General features: G+C 46.3%; 1 protein-coding gene across 1 annotated transcript in view; it reads right to left on the bottom strand.

Moving 5' to 3' along the window:
* MAP2K4 (mitogen-activated protein kinase kinase 4) overlaps positions 1-13,394 on the bottom strand; it is a 54,027-nt gene that overhangs the window by 31,353 nt on the left and 9,280 nt on the right. The window contains exon 2 of the mRNA XM_064395125.1: positions 3,893-3,995. Coding sequence (XP_064251195.1) covers positions 3,893-3,995 — 103 coding nt within the window. The remainder of the gene's footprint in view (positions 1-3,892; positions 3,996-13,394) is intronic.

Genomic DNA, 13,394 nt, shown 5'->3' with positions numbered 1-13,394 from the left:
AGTAATAATAAAGATGTGAAGTGACAATTACAGAAATGAGGAAGAGACAGAAATATTTACAGGAAAATTCACAGCAGTAGTAGGAAGCATGCCAGCTGAGGATATTCCCTTTTGGGGTTTAGGTTTTGGGGTTTTTTTCAAAACTGGTAGGAACTCTCACAGGTTACTTCCTAAAAAACTCCACCAGCTGCAGGCTATGCAGCTACAGAGCATGACCCCACATGCCAGAAGGGTATGGAAAAGCCTAAGAGGAGATTAAAAGAGAAACAGACACCTCAGAGAGGCTTTGGAACAGCCAGAAAAAAACCCTTCCAGGAATAACAGTTCCTGAACTATAAAGAAAAAAAGGAAGCAGCACAGTCTGATGTGCAACTGGACCTCCACTGGCTTTTGAAGAATCCAGTAGAACACCCAACATACTCTTGGGGCAGCTCTCTGGAAAGTGTGTGACTCTCCCAGGTGTCACGAGGAGAAACTCCATGCAGGGCAGCTCTGGAAAGCTTAAATCCCAATAAATCCATGAAGACACTCACAAGCTATAGGGAGACTGTGGAGTTCAGCTGGACACCAGACACTTCAAACATCAAATTTGTACAGTAAGAGAGATTAGCTCATTTTGTCACCTTTCCAGGTGAAGCTGCAGTGCTCTGGTAATCAGGTTCTCAAGAGGTGGCAGCTCTGAGAGTCAAGAGACTTCCCAGGCAGCAGACAGAACACTCAAGATGCAGCATGCTGTCAACCACGTGCCAAACAACATTCCCTGTGCTTGCCCATCTCCTAGCAGGTCAACCTAAATCCTCCAAGTCAACATCCAGGTATCACTGCACAAGAACACAACCAAAAATCCCATCCACAGCCAAATGGTTTCCATCTTGGTTTCAAGAGCAATGGGCAGCACAGCCCAGCCAGAAATCCTGCCATGCACAGCCACAGTCACACCTCACCACATCACTCCTGTTAGTGTGATCTGAACTTCCTTTTAGCAAAGGCAACCAGCTGCAAGCAGCTCTGTGAAGCTTCCACATAGATAACGGAGTAATCTAATTTTGTTTGTGACCTAAATCCTACTTGGACACAGGACAGATGAGGTAAAAGGTGGGATGCTTTCCAGTTGGTATAATGGGTTGGAATTTGAAGAGCTCACCCTAACCATGGCTTGTGTCCTCCAGCCTCTGCAACGTCTGCTGCAGGGAAAACAAAGTTAGCAGCTGTTAATCTGGTCTAAGTGACAAAGTCAGCCTGAACTCACAGGAGCTGTGGGCTAACCTGGCAGGTCTCCACAGCCCCGACTGCTCCCCAGCCTGCACAGTAATCACACAGCCTCACTGACAGACCAGGCATCAGCTACCAGTAAAACTCTCGCCTCTTCTCTAGACTCCATCCTTGCATCAGTAAAACTCTCGTCTCTTCTCTACACTCCATCCTTCCACCAGTAAAACTCTCACCTCTTCTCTACACTCCATCCTTCCACCACTAAAACCCTTACCTCCCCTCTAGACTCCATCCTTTCAAGTATTAATTATATTCCCCAACTACTGCCTGTAATTGAGGCTCTATTCTGTCTTACCCTGTACAGATCACATGTAAAATTATGTTTACAGCTGTGCTGGATGCCCTACAGACAGGCAGGAAACATATCATGCCGAGATGAAAATCTCTTTGCGCTTCTCAAGAAGATTTGCTGGCAGCAGTTCCAGCTGAACCAAACAAGACACACCTCCTCCATCATGTGCAATGACAGAATTGCACCTTCCTCCCAAACCCCTGCCTCGCTTTCTGCTGCTCAACACACCATCTCAGGCAGAAGCAACAGGACGCCCCTGGATCGGTGGATCCAAACCAGAGAACACAAAGTTTCATGTGAGAAATGAACCTCTCTGTATCTTCAGATCCACCCATCTGCACCAGCAGGGCCTGTCCAGGACAATCCCCAGCAGTGTGGAGCCAGTGCTCATTTTGGGAGGACACCCAGGCTGAGAAGTGGCTTGGTGAACAGAAACACACTGCATCAGGAACTCGTCTGGGTGAGGAGTGTGAAATATCCAGCTCAAATCCAAAGTCTAGGAAAGGCTTCTGGCCTACTGAGGAAAAAGTCATTCCAGGATCCCAGGGAAGAAGGCAGGAGACGGAGATACATCAGCTGCCACACAAACACTTGACAGAAGCGTGCAATGAGAAGATGTCAACACTCCTTTTGAGGGACAGCATCTGCTAGGGACACACAAAGGACACGAGGACAATTTGCTGCATCCAAGCTCAGCCAACCGCACCACAGAGAAAGCAACCAAGCCAAGAGCATCCATCTCTTTCAAACAGAAATGGCCATTACAGCTTGCAGCCCCCCAAGAAAGCTTTAGCACAGACATGTCACCATCAATTGTGGCACTGTAACAGCAATCACATCCAACCCAGAACCCTCAGACCATTAACCAGTTCCATTAACCAGCCCAGGATCCAATCCCTGCCAACAACTGCAACTCCCACAGAGAAAGAGCAGCACCTGTCTTGCACAGTGTTGACAATCATTGCACAAACATGAAACTTAAGATGTCACAGACTAACAACGAAAGCTCTTCTGTGCTAGACTGGAGCCACTGTGACTTCCAGTGAATCCGAGACAGAAATCTGCACAGGTAAGCACAGAAAATTCAAATCCCCATAGATGGCTGATGGTGGTGACTCACTAGCTGAGACTAAGTCCTTTATTTAATGGACTAACAAGGTCAGAGAGATGAAAGAGACCCAGAAGGTGTTTTGCAGAAAATCTTAACAAGAGTTTGATGATGTAACGAGACTGAAAAATTAAGTATCTAAATCTGAGGTCTATAACCAATAAAAATACTCTATGTCAGAGAGGAGAGAGAAGGAAAGAGGAGGACTTGCTGGACAGGTCACTCAAGATTTTCAGAATAATCTAAAGTACTCTATACAATTATTATTGTAATTACCGTCAATAACTCATCAGAAACATGTTCCTAACTTGATAAAAGCTCGTTTGAAAATCCCCAAAGCTCCCAGGAACAGAGCCCAGCAGGTAAGTCCTGGGGAAGCAGAAAGCACTGAGCTCCAGGAGAGAGGCAGTGACATGCAGAGCCAAGCAGGAGCAGCCCATGACAGGACACTCCAGAGAGCCCAGGCAGCAGGGAGGCTGCAGGTGCAGATTCTGAGACTTGACACTGACAAAACTCCTGAGACCTTCGAGAAGAAAAATGCGGGACATGTTTTGCATGCTTGCTGCATCTGCCACAGGGACCAGCTGCAGAGCAGCACTGGCCAGCTAGATTGGTGGATCTGAGGATACAAAGCTGATCTTTTTGGTGCTGATGTACCCTGGTATTTACTAGAGTCAGGAACAGCTCTGTGCCACACTTGCTCTCAGACTTTGGACAGGGATATCCCGGGGCTAAATTGGCTAGAATACTCACTGAGACTTAATCTCTGCATAACTCCCCTAACATCTCCCTGTTGCTAAAATGATAATCCTCAACCTTTGTCTGTTTTAGTGCTGAAAACAATTCTATCACAGTTATGACTTCCACAAGTAACACAGAAACATGAAATTCTAACAAAAAGCAATAAACTGAATAAAGATATAGGAAAACAACAGTGAATCAGTCTAGATATTAATTACAGGTGTATCTAGCATTATCAGCTACAATATTCAATTCAATCAATTCTGGAAGGCATTAGCTCCAGTATAAACCAAGAAGATCCCAATTTAACCTTTTTTTTTTTAATTCTGGGAAAAAATATTTTACAGTGACTCAAAACTGAGAGATTTAAACAAACTGACAAATAACTGGACTCATCAAATTGCATTTAACTAACCCTGGGTGTTGGCTAATTCATTTCAAAGCTGTTCCACTAGTTGTGCCATTGGCTTTATACTCACATGTGTGGATTTTGGAAAGGAACTCCAGAAGTATTTAGAGTAAATCTTGCTGTGGACTTGAAAGGTGGATTTGCAAAATTTAACTTCAGCGCTTTGCGTTTACCTGGGAGACAATGAACATAAAGTGAACTTTTTGTCAGCACAAAATATTGAGAGCATCTGGAAATAAACAGAAAAAAAAATGACATCTTGTAAGAAAAGGATTTTACATTTTACAACATTAGCAAATCACAGCTTGTGTCAGGACACGGGGATGGTGACACAGAGTCAGCTCTCATACCAAGGTCCTCCCCAGCTCATTCCAAGGCAGCTGCCAAAGCAAGGCACCCACAGAGCTCCTGTGACAGCTGGAGCACCTGGATCACCTGCCAGGGCTCCAGCAGCCACCACCTCCAAGCCCAGGGCTGAGCATCCTCCATGTACAGCCATGGGCACAGCCTGGGGGATGGCTCTGAGGAGGGAAAGGGCACCTTGGGATGTCTTTTACATGAGCCCCAAGCACAGGATGGCTGTTGGGGTCCAGGGATTCCTTCTATTATCCTCTGAGTATGTTTTGTTCACACGCCTGAAACCCCAGCCTCTGTCCAGGGCTGTTACATTGTGTTGGAAGATTTTCCCTATCTCACAGCAGTGTTTGTACAGCTCAGGAGAACATGGGACTTGACATGGTCCAAGATTAAAAGTGATACAATTAACTACAAACCCTCATCAGAAAATCTCTTCACAGCCTGCTCCTATTCTCATCATTTGTAAACTTTATGCACCAAGTTTCTTCCTGTTTTTACTCAGGGACAGAACACTTTGTATCACAGTTTAATATTGTTCTATTGATTTCAACCTCAGTAGGTTTCTAAGGATAGTTTCAATTATGTCAATCCACCATCTGAAGCTGGATTTTCTGCAAATCCAACAAATACAGAGGCTTAGGCTGCCCCTGGGAAGCAAACAGGATGGTTTGTTTCTGCTCAGCTGATGAACAAGGAATGTGACCGGGAAAAACGAACATCCTGAGAAATGCCAGGAATTTCCATCCAGCACAGATCACATGGAAATGTACTGGAAGTGAAACAACAGACTCAAATGAAGCAAAGTCTGAGGAGAGCCAAAGCAAACTGTGCTCCCCAGCAGCCTTCCACAGCTTCAGCTGTGGACTCCAAACCTTGAGTTTCATCCTGGAAAAGACTTTTGACTCCACGTTTCTATTCCTTGCAGACACATGGTTCTAACTGGAGGCAGAAGAGCCCCTTTAGATGCAGTCTAGCTGTGATTTTGCTACACACAGGTTCATTACAGACCAGCCTGCCTCACTACAACAAAGAGGGGTGGGGGTTATGGTGCTTCTGGAATTCACTAATGCCCACCACCACCAAAGCTGTGCAACCAAAACTGCCAAAAATGTGCCGCTGAAATATCCACCCTGTATAAATTGTCTTCTAAAGGTTCTGCTAACTTAACACATAATTCTCATCATCCACCATTATAACACCTACTTCTCTGAGAACTTTTAGAGTAAAGACTACGGGAGAGAGAATTATTCAGAAGAAACCAAAACTAACTCTGGAATAGATAACTTTTTCACAAATTAGGGTAATCCTTAACACCAGACCTGAAATTATGAAGTTTCTTGACTTTTGGTCTTCCCAACTGCGACCACTGGGTTTGCTCAGCCGCATGTTAATGGTTATACCAAATCCAGACCATATTTGAAAGCAGGATGGCCCAGATTTTGGCTGAGCAGAAGTAGCAAGTACTACCTTATGTTTTGAAGGAATCTAAACAGGATTGTATCCTATGTTAGGCTGCTCTCCAAGAACAAAAAAAAGACAGCCAAAAATAGCTTTCTGGTTGTAAATAAATTAATCTACCCATAAGGATAGCAATCTTTATTGCAAATCATCCCAGCTTTAAAGTGGTAATGGTGGTGGTGGTGTCCTCAAAACAATTTTTAAAGGGATGTCATCATTCCACCACCAGCAATTCCTGTGCATGGAACTCAGGTCCAGGAGTGATGCCTTGTGTCTTACAATGCACAGCCCTTGGCATTCCATAGATGACAGCCAAAATGGACATTGGGAAAAGCACCTACACAACAGCCCCAGAAAAATTTGGGCTCACGGCAGCCCTTGTTCCTTGCTGCACTGTGAATGGGTGTGAGGCCAAGGACAGAATTATTTATGTGCTGCTATCCGTCACCAGATTTAATCCAAGCACTTGGCTCTGCAGTTAAGTTCTCATCACTGTGAGGCCCCTTCAGCACCACCACAGCCAACCAGCCTTCACAAAACAAGAAACAGCTGTCCAGCAGGTCACATGCAGGCCAGAAGTATTCCTCCACAGCTAGATTGTGCACTACTATTTTTACTTCACCTAGGACTTCTATGATTTACAGAATCACAAAATCATTAAGGTTGGAAAGACCTCTAAGATCACAGAGTCCAACCATCACTCCAGCACCACCACTTTGTTCACCATCAAACAATGGCCTCAAGCACCACATCCACACATTTTTACACCTCCAGGGATGGGATTCCACCACACCCCTGGGCAGCCTCTTCCAATGCTTGACAGCTGAAGAAATTATCCCTAATATCCTAATATCTCCTGGCACACCTGAGGTTGTTCCCTCTCCTCCTGTCCCTGTTCCCTGGGAGCAAATCCCGACATCCCCCTCCTGCCAGGGAGCTGTGCAGAGCCACAGGGTCCCCCCTGAGCCTCTTTTTCTCCAGGCTGAGCCCCTTCCCAGCTCCCTCAGCTGCTCCTGGAGCTTCAGACCTTTCCCAGCTCTGTTCCCTTCCCTGGGCATGCTCCAGCCCCTCAAAGTTTGTCTTGTCATGTTGGATTCAAGGTGCTTCAGCAGGACCCAGCACAGAGGGACTGTCTCTCCTGGTCTTGCTGGACATGCTGTAGCTGGTACAGGACACCCTTGGCCATTTCTCCAAGCCTCTGAGTCACCTCCTGTTGGAGAAAGCAATTCCAGCTTCTTCCTAAAATTTCCTCACCACCATTCCTGCATGCCACACCTCAAGAGCACTGCTTCCCATGTTCAGGTTACACAGAACAAAATACTCCCTTTTCAAGCAGTAAGATTTTCAAAACAGCAGTAGTTTAATGGATTTTCCCAAGGTTTCTATCCTGCAAGGGTACAAACTGATCCCTGTAAAAATATTTTCCACTCGGTTCAACTCTGCAGGATCAACCTCTTGATTGAGCAAGGTCAAGGGAGCACAGGTCACAGTGTTCAAGTGAGTCACAGTGCACAGGTAAATATTCTCTCTGGTCAGATGCTGAGGTCACTCTCTGCTTGTGGAGTGATGATACACCAGGAATCAAATCTGCACTCTCCTTACTGTAACCAGGAAAAAAAGACATACAACCACAGAAACACAAGCTGTGACAGCAAACAGCAGGACGGAAAGTCAATGGATCTGTAATGAACCGTGCAATCTCTCTACCTCTTCCTTCTAATATTAAAACACATCAACAAAAAGACAGAGGAAATGGGGAAAAAATGGATTATTTATGTCCATTTGGAAATCGAGCTCAATGCTCGAGGTAATTTTCTTAATAGAAAACTATCAGCTCTGATTTCTTCCAAGGTAATTCCAAGCAAAACTAGTGCAAACTCTAAGGTGAGACATGAGAAAAAAACCCAAAAACAACACAGATCTCTGCTCTTCCAACAGCTTTAAAAAACCAAACTGCTGTATCTTGTCTGCTAACAAAATGCCTGCTTTGATGTAGAGACAGCAAAGAACATTTACCTGCGTTCAGAGCTGCATCCCCACAGCTGCTGACATCCTGAAAGCTCCCAGGATTTCCAGCTGGTTATTCCTGCTGCTGTTAGCACAGCTCTGCCTGCCCACAGACCCTTCCAACCTTCCATCCTGCACTTCTATTTCCTTCCTTTCCAGTCTTGCTCATGGATCTACTCCAACACCAGCACAACTAATTTGAGACTAAAGGAGGTTTCCAGTCTTACACTCAAGATAAACTATTTTTCAAGAAAAAACTAGTCAAATTTTGGAACAAAACCTGAAGAACTTCAACACATCATGCAGTTCTACTTCAGGAGTCTGGATTAAAGAAGAGGCCTAGGGTTTGGCTTATGAGTTTTAAGAGCTGCAACTACAGAAATTCACATTAAAGGGTACAAATACTTCCAGTGCATCTGTCTGCTACTGACATTTTTAGCCCTTCAATGAAACCTTCAATTTCATATGATCCTAGAGTCACCATTCAAATCTGAAATGATGATTTTGCTTTGCAGGAGTAAGCTAAGTATGCTCATTTTTTAGGAGTCACCTCACTAGAAAGAGGATTTAGCCATAATTCACATTCACAAGTGTGCTTCCAACTAGGGAGTACAAATACCCAAGCCTAGAGCAGCCAGGACTCTGGAAGGATTACTGGCCACTGTAATGAACACACTCCATGGCAAAACAATCATACTAGACAGTATTTCAGTGAGACATCTGCATGATTTGGGGCTGGGAGGTGGCTCCCAGCTGCACCAGCAGACACCCACCTCTGTGACTGGCAATGCAGGATAAGGGCTACATCCAAGAGCACTTCCAGCATCTATAAATACCTCCACCACGACGCCTGGTAAAGTAGGTTAAGCTTAGAGGGCAAGAAATTGCAATCGGATTAAGATTAGTTCCCTCAGACTGGAAACTCCCAGAAGCAAAACCTGAGAATGAAGCCTCTGGACTCTCCAAAGCCCACTGGTAACCTTTAATATCATCCCTGATGCATGGAAACACCATTTCTATCAACAGGGTTAAAGCCCCCTGCCCAGAGGAGGGTGCAGCACTAGGATGAAGCAGCAGCTTCCAGCCCAAGCTGGGGTTCAGGCAATTTCCAGCTGGAGAGCAGCATTTAACACATGGCTCACACTCACAGTCCAGCACCAAGCCTGGTGAAACACTGCTGGAGGGAACCTGCAGGGCTCAGCTGTCCACACAGGAGGTGCTGCCACACCAGGAGGCTGTGTCAATGGGCATTTTGCTTAGTTTTGCTGAATTATAATAGAGGTGTGTAGAGTTGCTTAAGCAAGAATTTAAATTGGAAATCTAGAGAGTATATAAAGCTTTTAGATGTCTTTGAAAGCACTCGGTTGGAGAACTTTTAGACACTAAATCCAAGGCAATTTTGTGCTAAGCTTTAGAAGTGTTATCTGTAGATAGATCTATCTGATCTATTTTTGTGCTTCTCCAATATGGATTTCAGAAAAATATGTTCTAATTCCAGGGGTAAGGGCTAGATCCAAAGACAAAGAGCCTAAGAACAGCTGCAGTGGTCCACTTAGCACATCACCTCGCCCTCCACCACAGTACAAGATATCAGTGAAAAGAGTGATAAGCAAAGCCACAACATCCTTCCTTTATTCTTTCATCTTCCAATCACAGCTTGAGGCCCTCCTCAGTCAGCCATGGCATCTCTGTATTTAAGGACTGCTGCTGGGTTTCACTTCCCCAGTCCTACCCCATCCTCTCATCCCCTTGTGAGTGCCAGACCCCCAACTCAACCCAAGTCTTGACTGAAACCCTCAGACTCGAAATCAAGTTCAACAACACAAACCCAACCCAGCAGCTCAGCTGTGAGCAGGCTGTCAGAAAAGGCACAAACCTGTCACCTGTGCCTGGTGCCCTGTCACCCCCTGCTTTCTCCCCTTGTCACACACGACCTGCCCTGACACTTATATTTAAGACACAACCTGAGTTTGCTGAATTTCTATCACTCTGTCCAGCACAGCAGCGGCACAGATGTTCCCATGACCACACAACAGGTCTGGGTGTTCCCCCTGGATCCACTCCCAGCCTGCAGGGAGCAGATCCTTGGTGCCACAAGGGATGTACAGAACCCAGCCCCGGGGTTTGCCCAGCACAGCTCCACTATGGCCAGGGTGCCCTGCTGCCATTCACAGCTCTTCTCCCAGCACCTTAATTGCTCTGCTTTCCAAGGAACTGGAGAGGGAAAAATGAAGGAAAATTCACAGAGCAAGGAACAAAAAAAAATTAAAAAGGGCAAAAAAAATCTAAAAAAGCTTACTGAAATGAACTTTGGTTCACTTTCATTACTTTGTTCAAACCTTTCCTCGCACTGAAATCCAGCAGAAACACCCACAGTCCAGTTATTTCTCAACACCAAAATAACTTAATGAACACTCAGGGGCTTTGTTAAACAGCACACCACAGCTCTGTGAACACCAGCTTTTTGGACTGATGTGTTTCTTACCAAAATAAAAATCTTGTGGACTCATAAAAATTCCAGCTTTGTACTGTCTCGTGAAGCATTCAATACAAATTAGCAATACCCTTAGCAGGACAAGCACAGGAAGAAACCCCTGATTCCCACTGCTGAGACATGTCAGGCATTGTCTAATGACTGATGTTTCCAACAGAATTTTCAGCTTTAACAGCTTGGCAGCATCAAACCCTCTTCAGAAAGGCACACGGTGACGGCACTCTTGCCCAACACTGTCATTCAAGTGACAACACACACAGAATGCCAGGAATGAGCTGCTGCTCTGCTGCTGTGCTGGAAGGAGTGAAGGCAGCAGGTACCAAAGCCCTCGCAGGGCTCCACTGAAGGCTGGAGTCAGCCAGGGATTTGGGCACAGGGAGTGCCCAATCTGCCTTCAGGAGCTTGGCAGACTGACAGAGCTGCCTCCAACAGCTGGCTGCTCCCAACTGTGCTGTGGATATTTACTCAGGTGGCAGAAATCTTCACTTTCTTGCTAGTGAAGACAATGCTGAAGTGTGACAACAATGAAACTTCTTCCGGAAGGAAGAACCGCACAGATGGACACAACAGCTCTGACTCCAAACCAACAGCCAAGGGATCTGAAGCAAGACACTTCTGCAGCAATGAACATCAGCTGATACAACTCTAGACAAAGACCTTGCGTCCCATCTGTGAAGAGAGAGCAGATCTAAAAAACCCAAATAATATTTTAAATAAAGACATTAATACAGCCATTCCTATTGCAAGCAAACACTGCAGAAAGTGAAAGTAGAGAAATGAGGAGCTGCAATCACGTTACCTGCAGAGCAGGAAGCTGAGGGTTTTGTGGTTTTCCTTTTCTGTGTGGTTCCAGATGAGTAAAACCCCAGTGTTCCCAGCCAGGACAAACCCAAGGCTCTGCAGAGCTTGGCTCCAGCACATGGATCACAGTCAGGAACTGAAACTGCTGTAGAGAGCTCTGCTCTCCTTCCACCACCCAGCTCAAAGGGTTCTGCTCCCCCAAAGGACACACAAACCCTTTATTTCCACAGCAGGGGAACTCCTGCTGCCTTTTTATTGCTACAGTTTTTACAACTGAATAAAAGAGAGCTTTTTATACTTTGTGTTTATCTTGCAGCACACTATTAACAGGCCCTGACCATAGGACTGGGATCTTGCTGTTTCATCAAATGTCATTACATGGGGAAGGGATCTTCACACCAAAGTCTGGGAAATAAATTTCAAACAGTTTTGAGGTTTGCAACCCTGATAGAAACAGAAAAAAAGAGAAGAGTCCCTGACCCTTCCACTTTCTTTATACAGACTTGTCAGCAAAGCACAAATGGGAAGAAACTACCCTGGGAACAGCCCTTCCCACAGACAAGGCAGAGCTGGGCACAGGCAAGAGCCCAACACATGGACAAGAGAATGGCTTGGGCTGCTGCCTGGGCAAGGAATGCCATGGCACAGGGACCTGAGCCACGGGAAGGTCAGCACTGCATCCTGCTGCTCTGCAGAGCTGCATCCCAGTGCACAGCAGAAGCTGCAAGCTAAAAGCTGCTCCCTTCAGGCCAGCAGCAAGTCAGTTCCACTGCATATTTCCCCCCTCATTTCACTCATTTATTAATACCCTGACTGCTTACTGTCAGGGTCTCCCAAATCTAGGTCAGCAGAACATCAACACACCTCATGCCTCACCTGACAGCACACAGTTTTGCCAAATTATTCACTCAGGCAAAGCTGCCATCCTGAACTGAGACTTGCTGCTGTTTTCCCATGAAAGGGCTGTAGAGCGCTGGGGATCAAATCCTGCCACTTCTCAATGGCTTACAAGAGAAATTCAGACACCTGTGCTACATTCCTTTCATTCACAACAAGCAGAGGATGTGCAAAGCATCTCTCTCCAGTAAAAACCTTTGATCTTCCAGCACAGAGAACAGCAACTGCCTTTTCTGTCTCAGCACAAAATAACCCCCACCTTCCAATTAAAGATGTTCTTCTTGAGGAAAAGAAGTGGAAGCACAGCAGGTCTACTGTGTGATGTAAGGGGCAGGTCATGGCAAAGCTCCCAGTCTGAGCAGTGACAAGGACCCAAGCCACCAGCACTTGGAAGAGGCAGGTGTGATCCAGCAGGCTCTGGGATGCAGGCACTACAGCAACGTGCATGAGGAATTTAGCACCACTGCACTCTCAGGAAGCAGCAACCTTGCTGTTTACCCTTTTACTAGAGTAAACAACCAGGGGCAAACACAAAATTTCACTGCTAAAGAAATAAGCACCGTAAAATCTCTCCATAAAAATTCCCCAAGTGCAGTGGATTTTGAAAGTCTGTGTAAAAAAGCTCCACTGGTGTGCAGAGGGCAGGCGGGCCCTGAGCCCGGAAGGAGCCTGAGAGTCTGCCCAGCTAATCCCCGCGGTCTCACGCTGGGTAACAGAAGACTGCTGCAAAAATATCAGCCAGTAGCCCCAACTCAGATCCAGCTATCTTCTTCCCTTGCCCTTGTCCCCATTAACTCCTTCTCCCTCCAGTCTTCCAGGAGAAGGAATGTGTGCACCAGCCCTGCAGGCAAACTGACTAAGCCACACAACAGCACCAGGAGTCCCCTCCTGGCTCCTGCAAGGTGTCCCTGCACCACAAAGAAGTTTTCCACCTTTGCAGCCACGTGTGGGTGGCCTGTGACCAGAGCCAGCCCTGCTGCCCCACGCCCACCACAGAGCAAAGTGACCCTCAGTGGTTTATGATGCTCAACTTCTGCACTACAGCAGGGCTCCCAAGCTTTTGCTCCTGACAGCTTGGATGAAGATGACCCAAACTTCCCCTTCACCAGCTCAGCTGCCATGGAGCGACCTGTGCTGGCTGCTAAACCCAAAACTCTTGAACACAATGCCTGAAGGGACAGGAAGATGATGACCCCAGTCTTATTACACCCTCCATTTCTGCATTGCCCAACTACAAGGACAACAAGCTGTTGAAGAATGTTGTCACAGGGCACTATCTGTGTTTGGTTTGGGTCTCAAGGAGTCAGGATCCAGTCAGGATTATTCTGAGAACACTGGGCAGTCAGAGCTCTGCTGCTGAAGTCAGAGTATCACTCAGCTCTGGAGGGAAACCCTACACAAACCTTCCCAGAAAGCTGTTATTTACTACGTGGAAACAACACTGTGGACAAGTGGCTCCTGGACTGTGTCCCAGGTGCTGTGAGAGCAGCACAGTGCCCTGGTATGGGGCAGGGTGCCACTCAGACTTTTGGCAGCTGATGGTGGAGCAGGGCTCCTG

This window comes from Passer domesticus, chromosome 20 (genome assembly GCF_036417665.1).
Source record: "Passer domesticus isolate bPasDom1 chromosome 20, bPasDom1.hap1, whole genome shotgun sequence".
NCBI classification, from domain to species: Eukaryota; Metazoa; Chordata; class Aves; order Passeriformes; family Passeridae; genus Passer; species Passer domesticus.
Note: the sequence above shows the minus strand (reverse complement) of the source record. Positions and strands in the feature narration are given on the sequence as shown.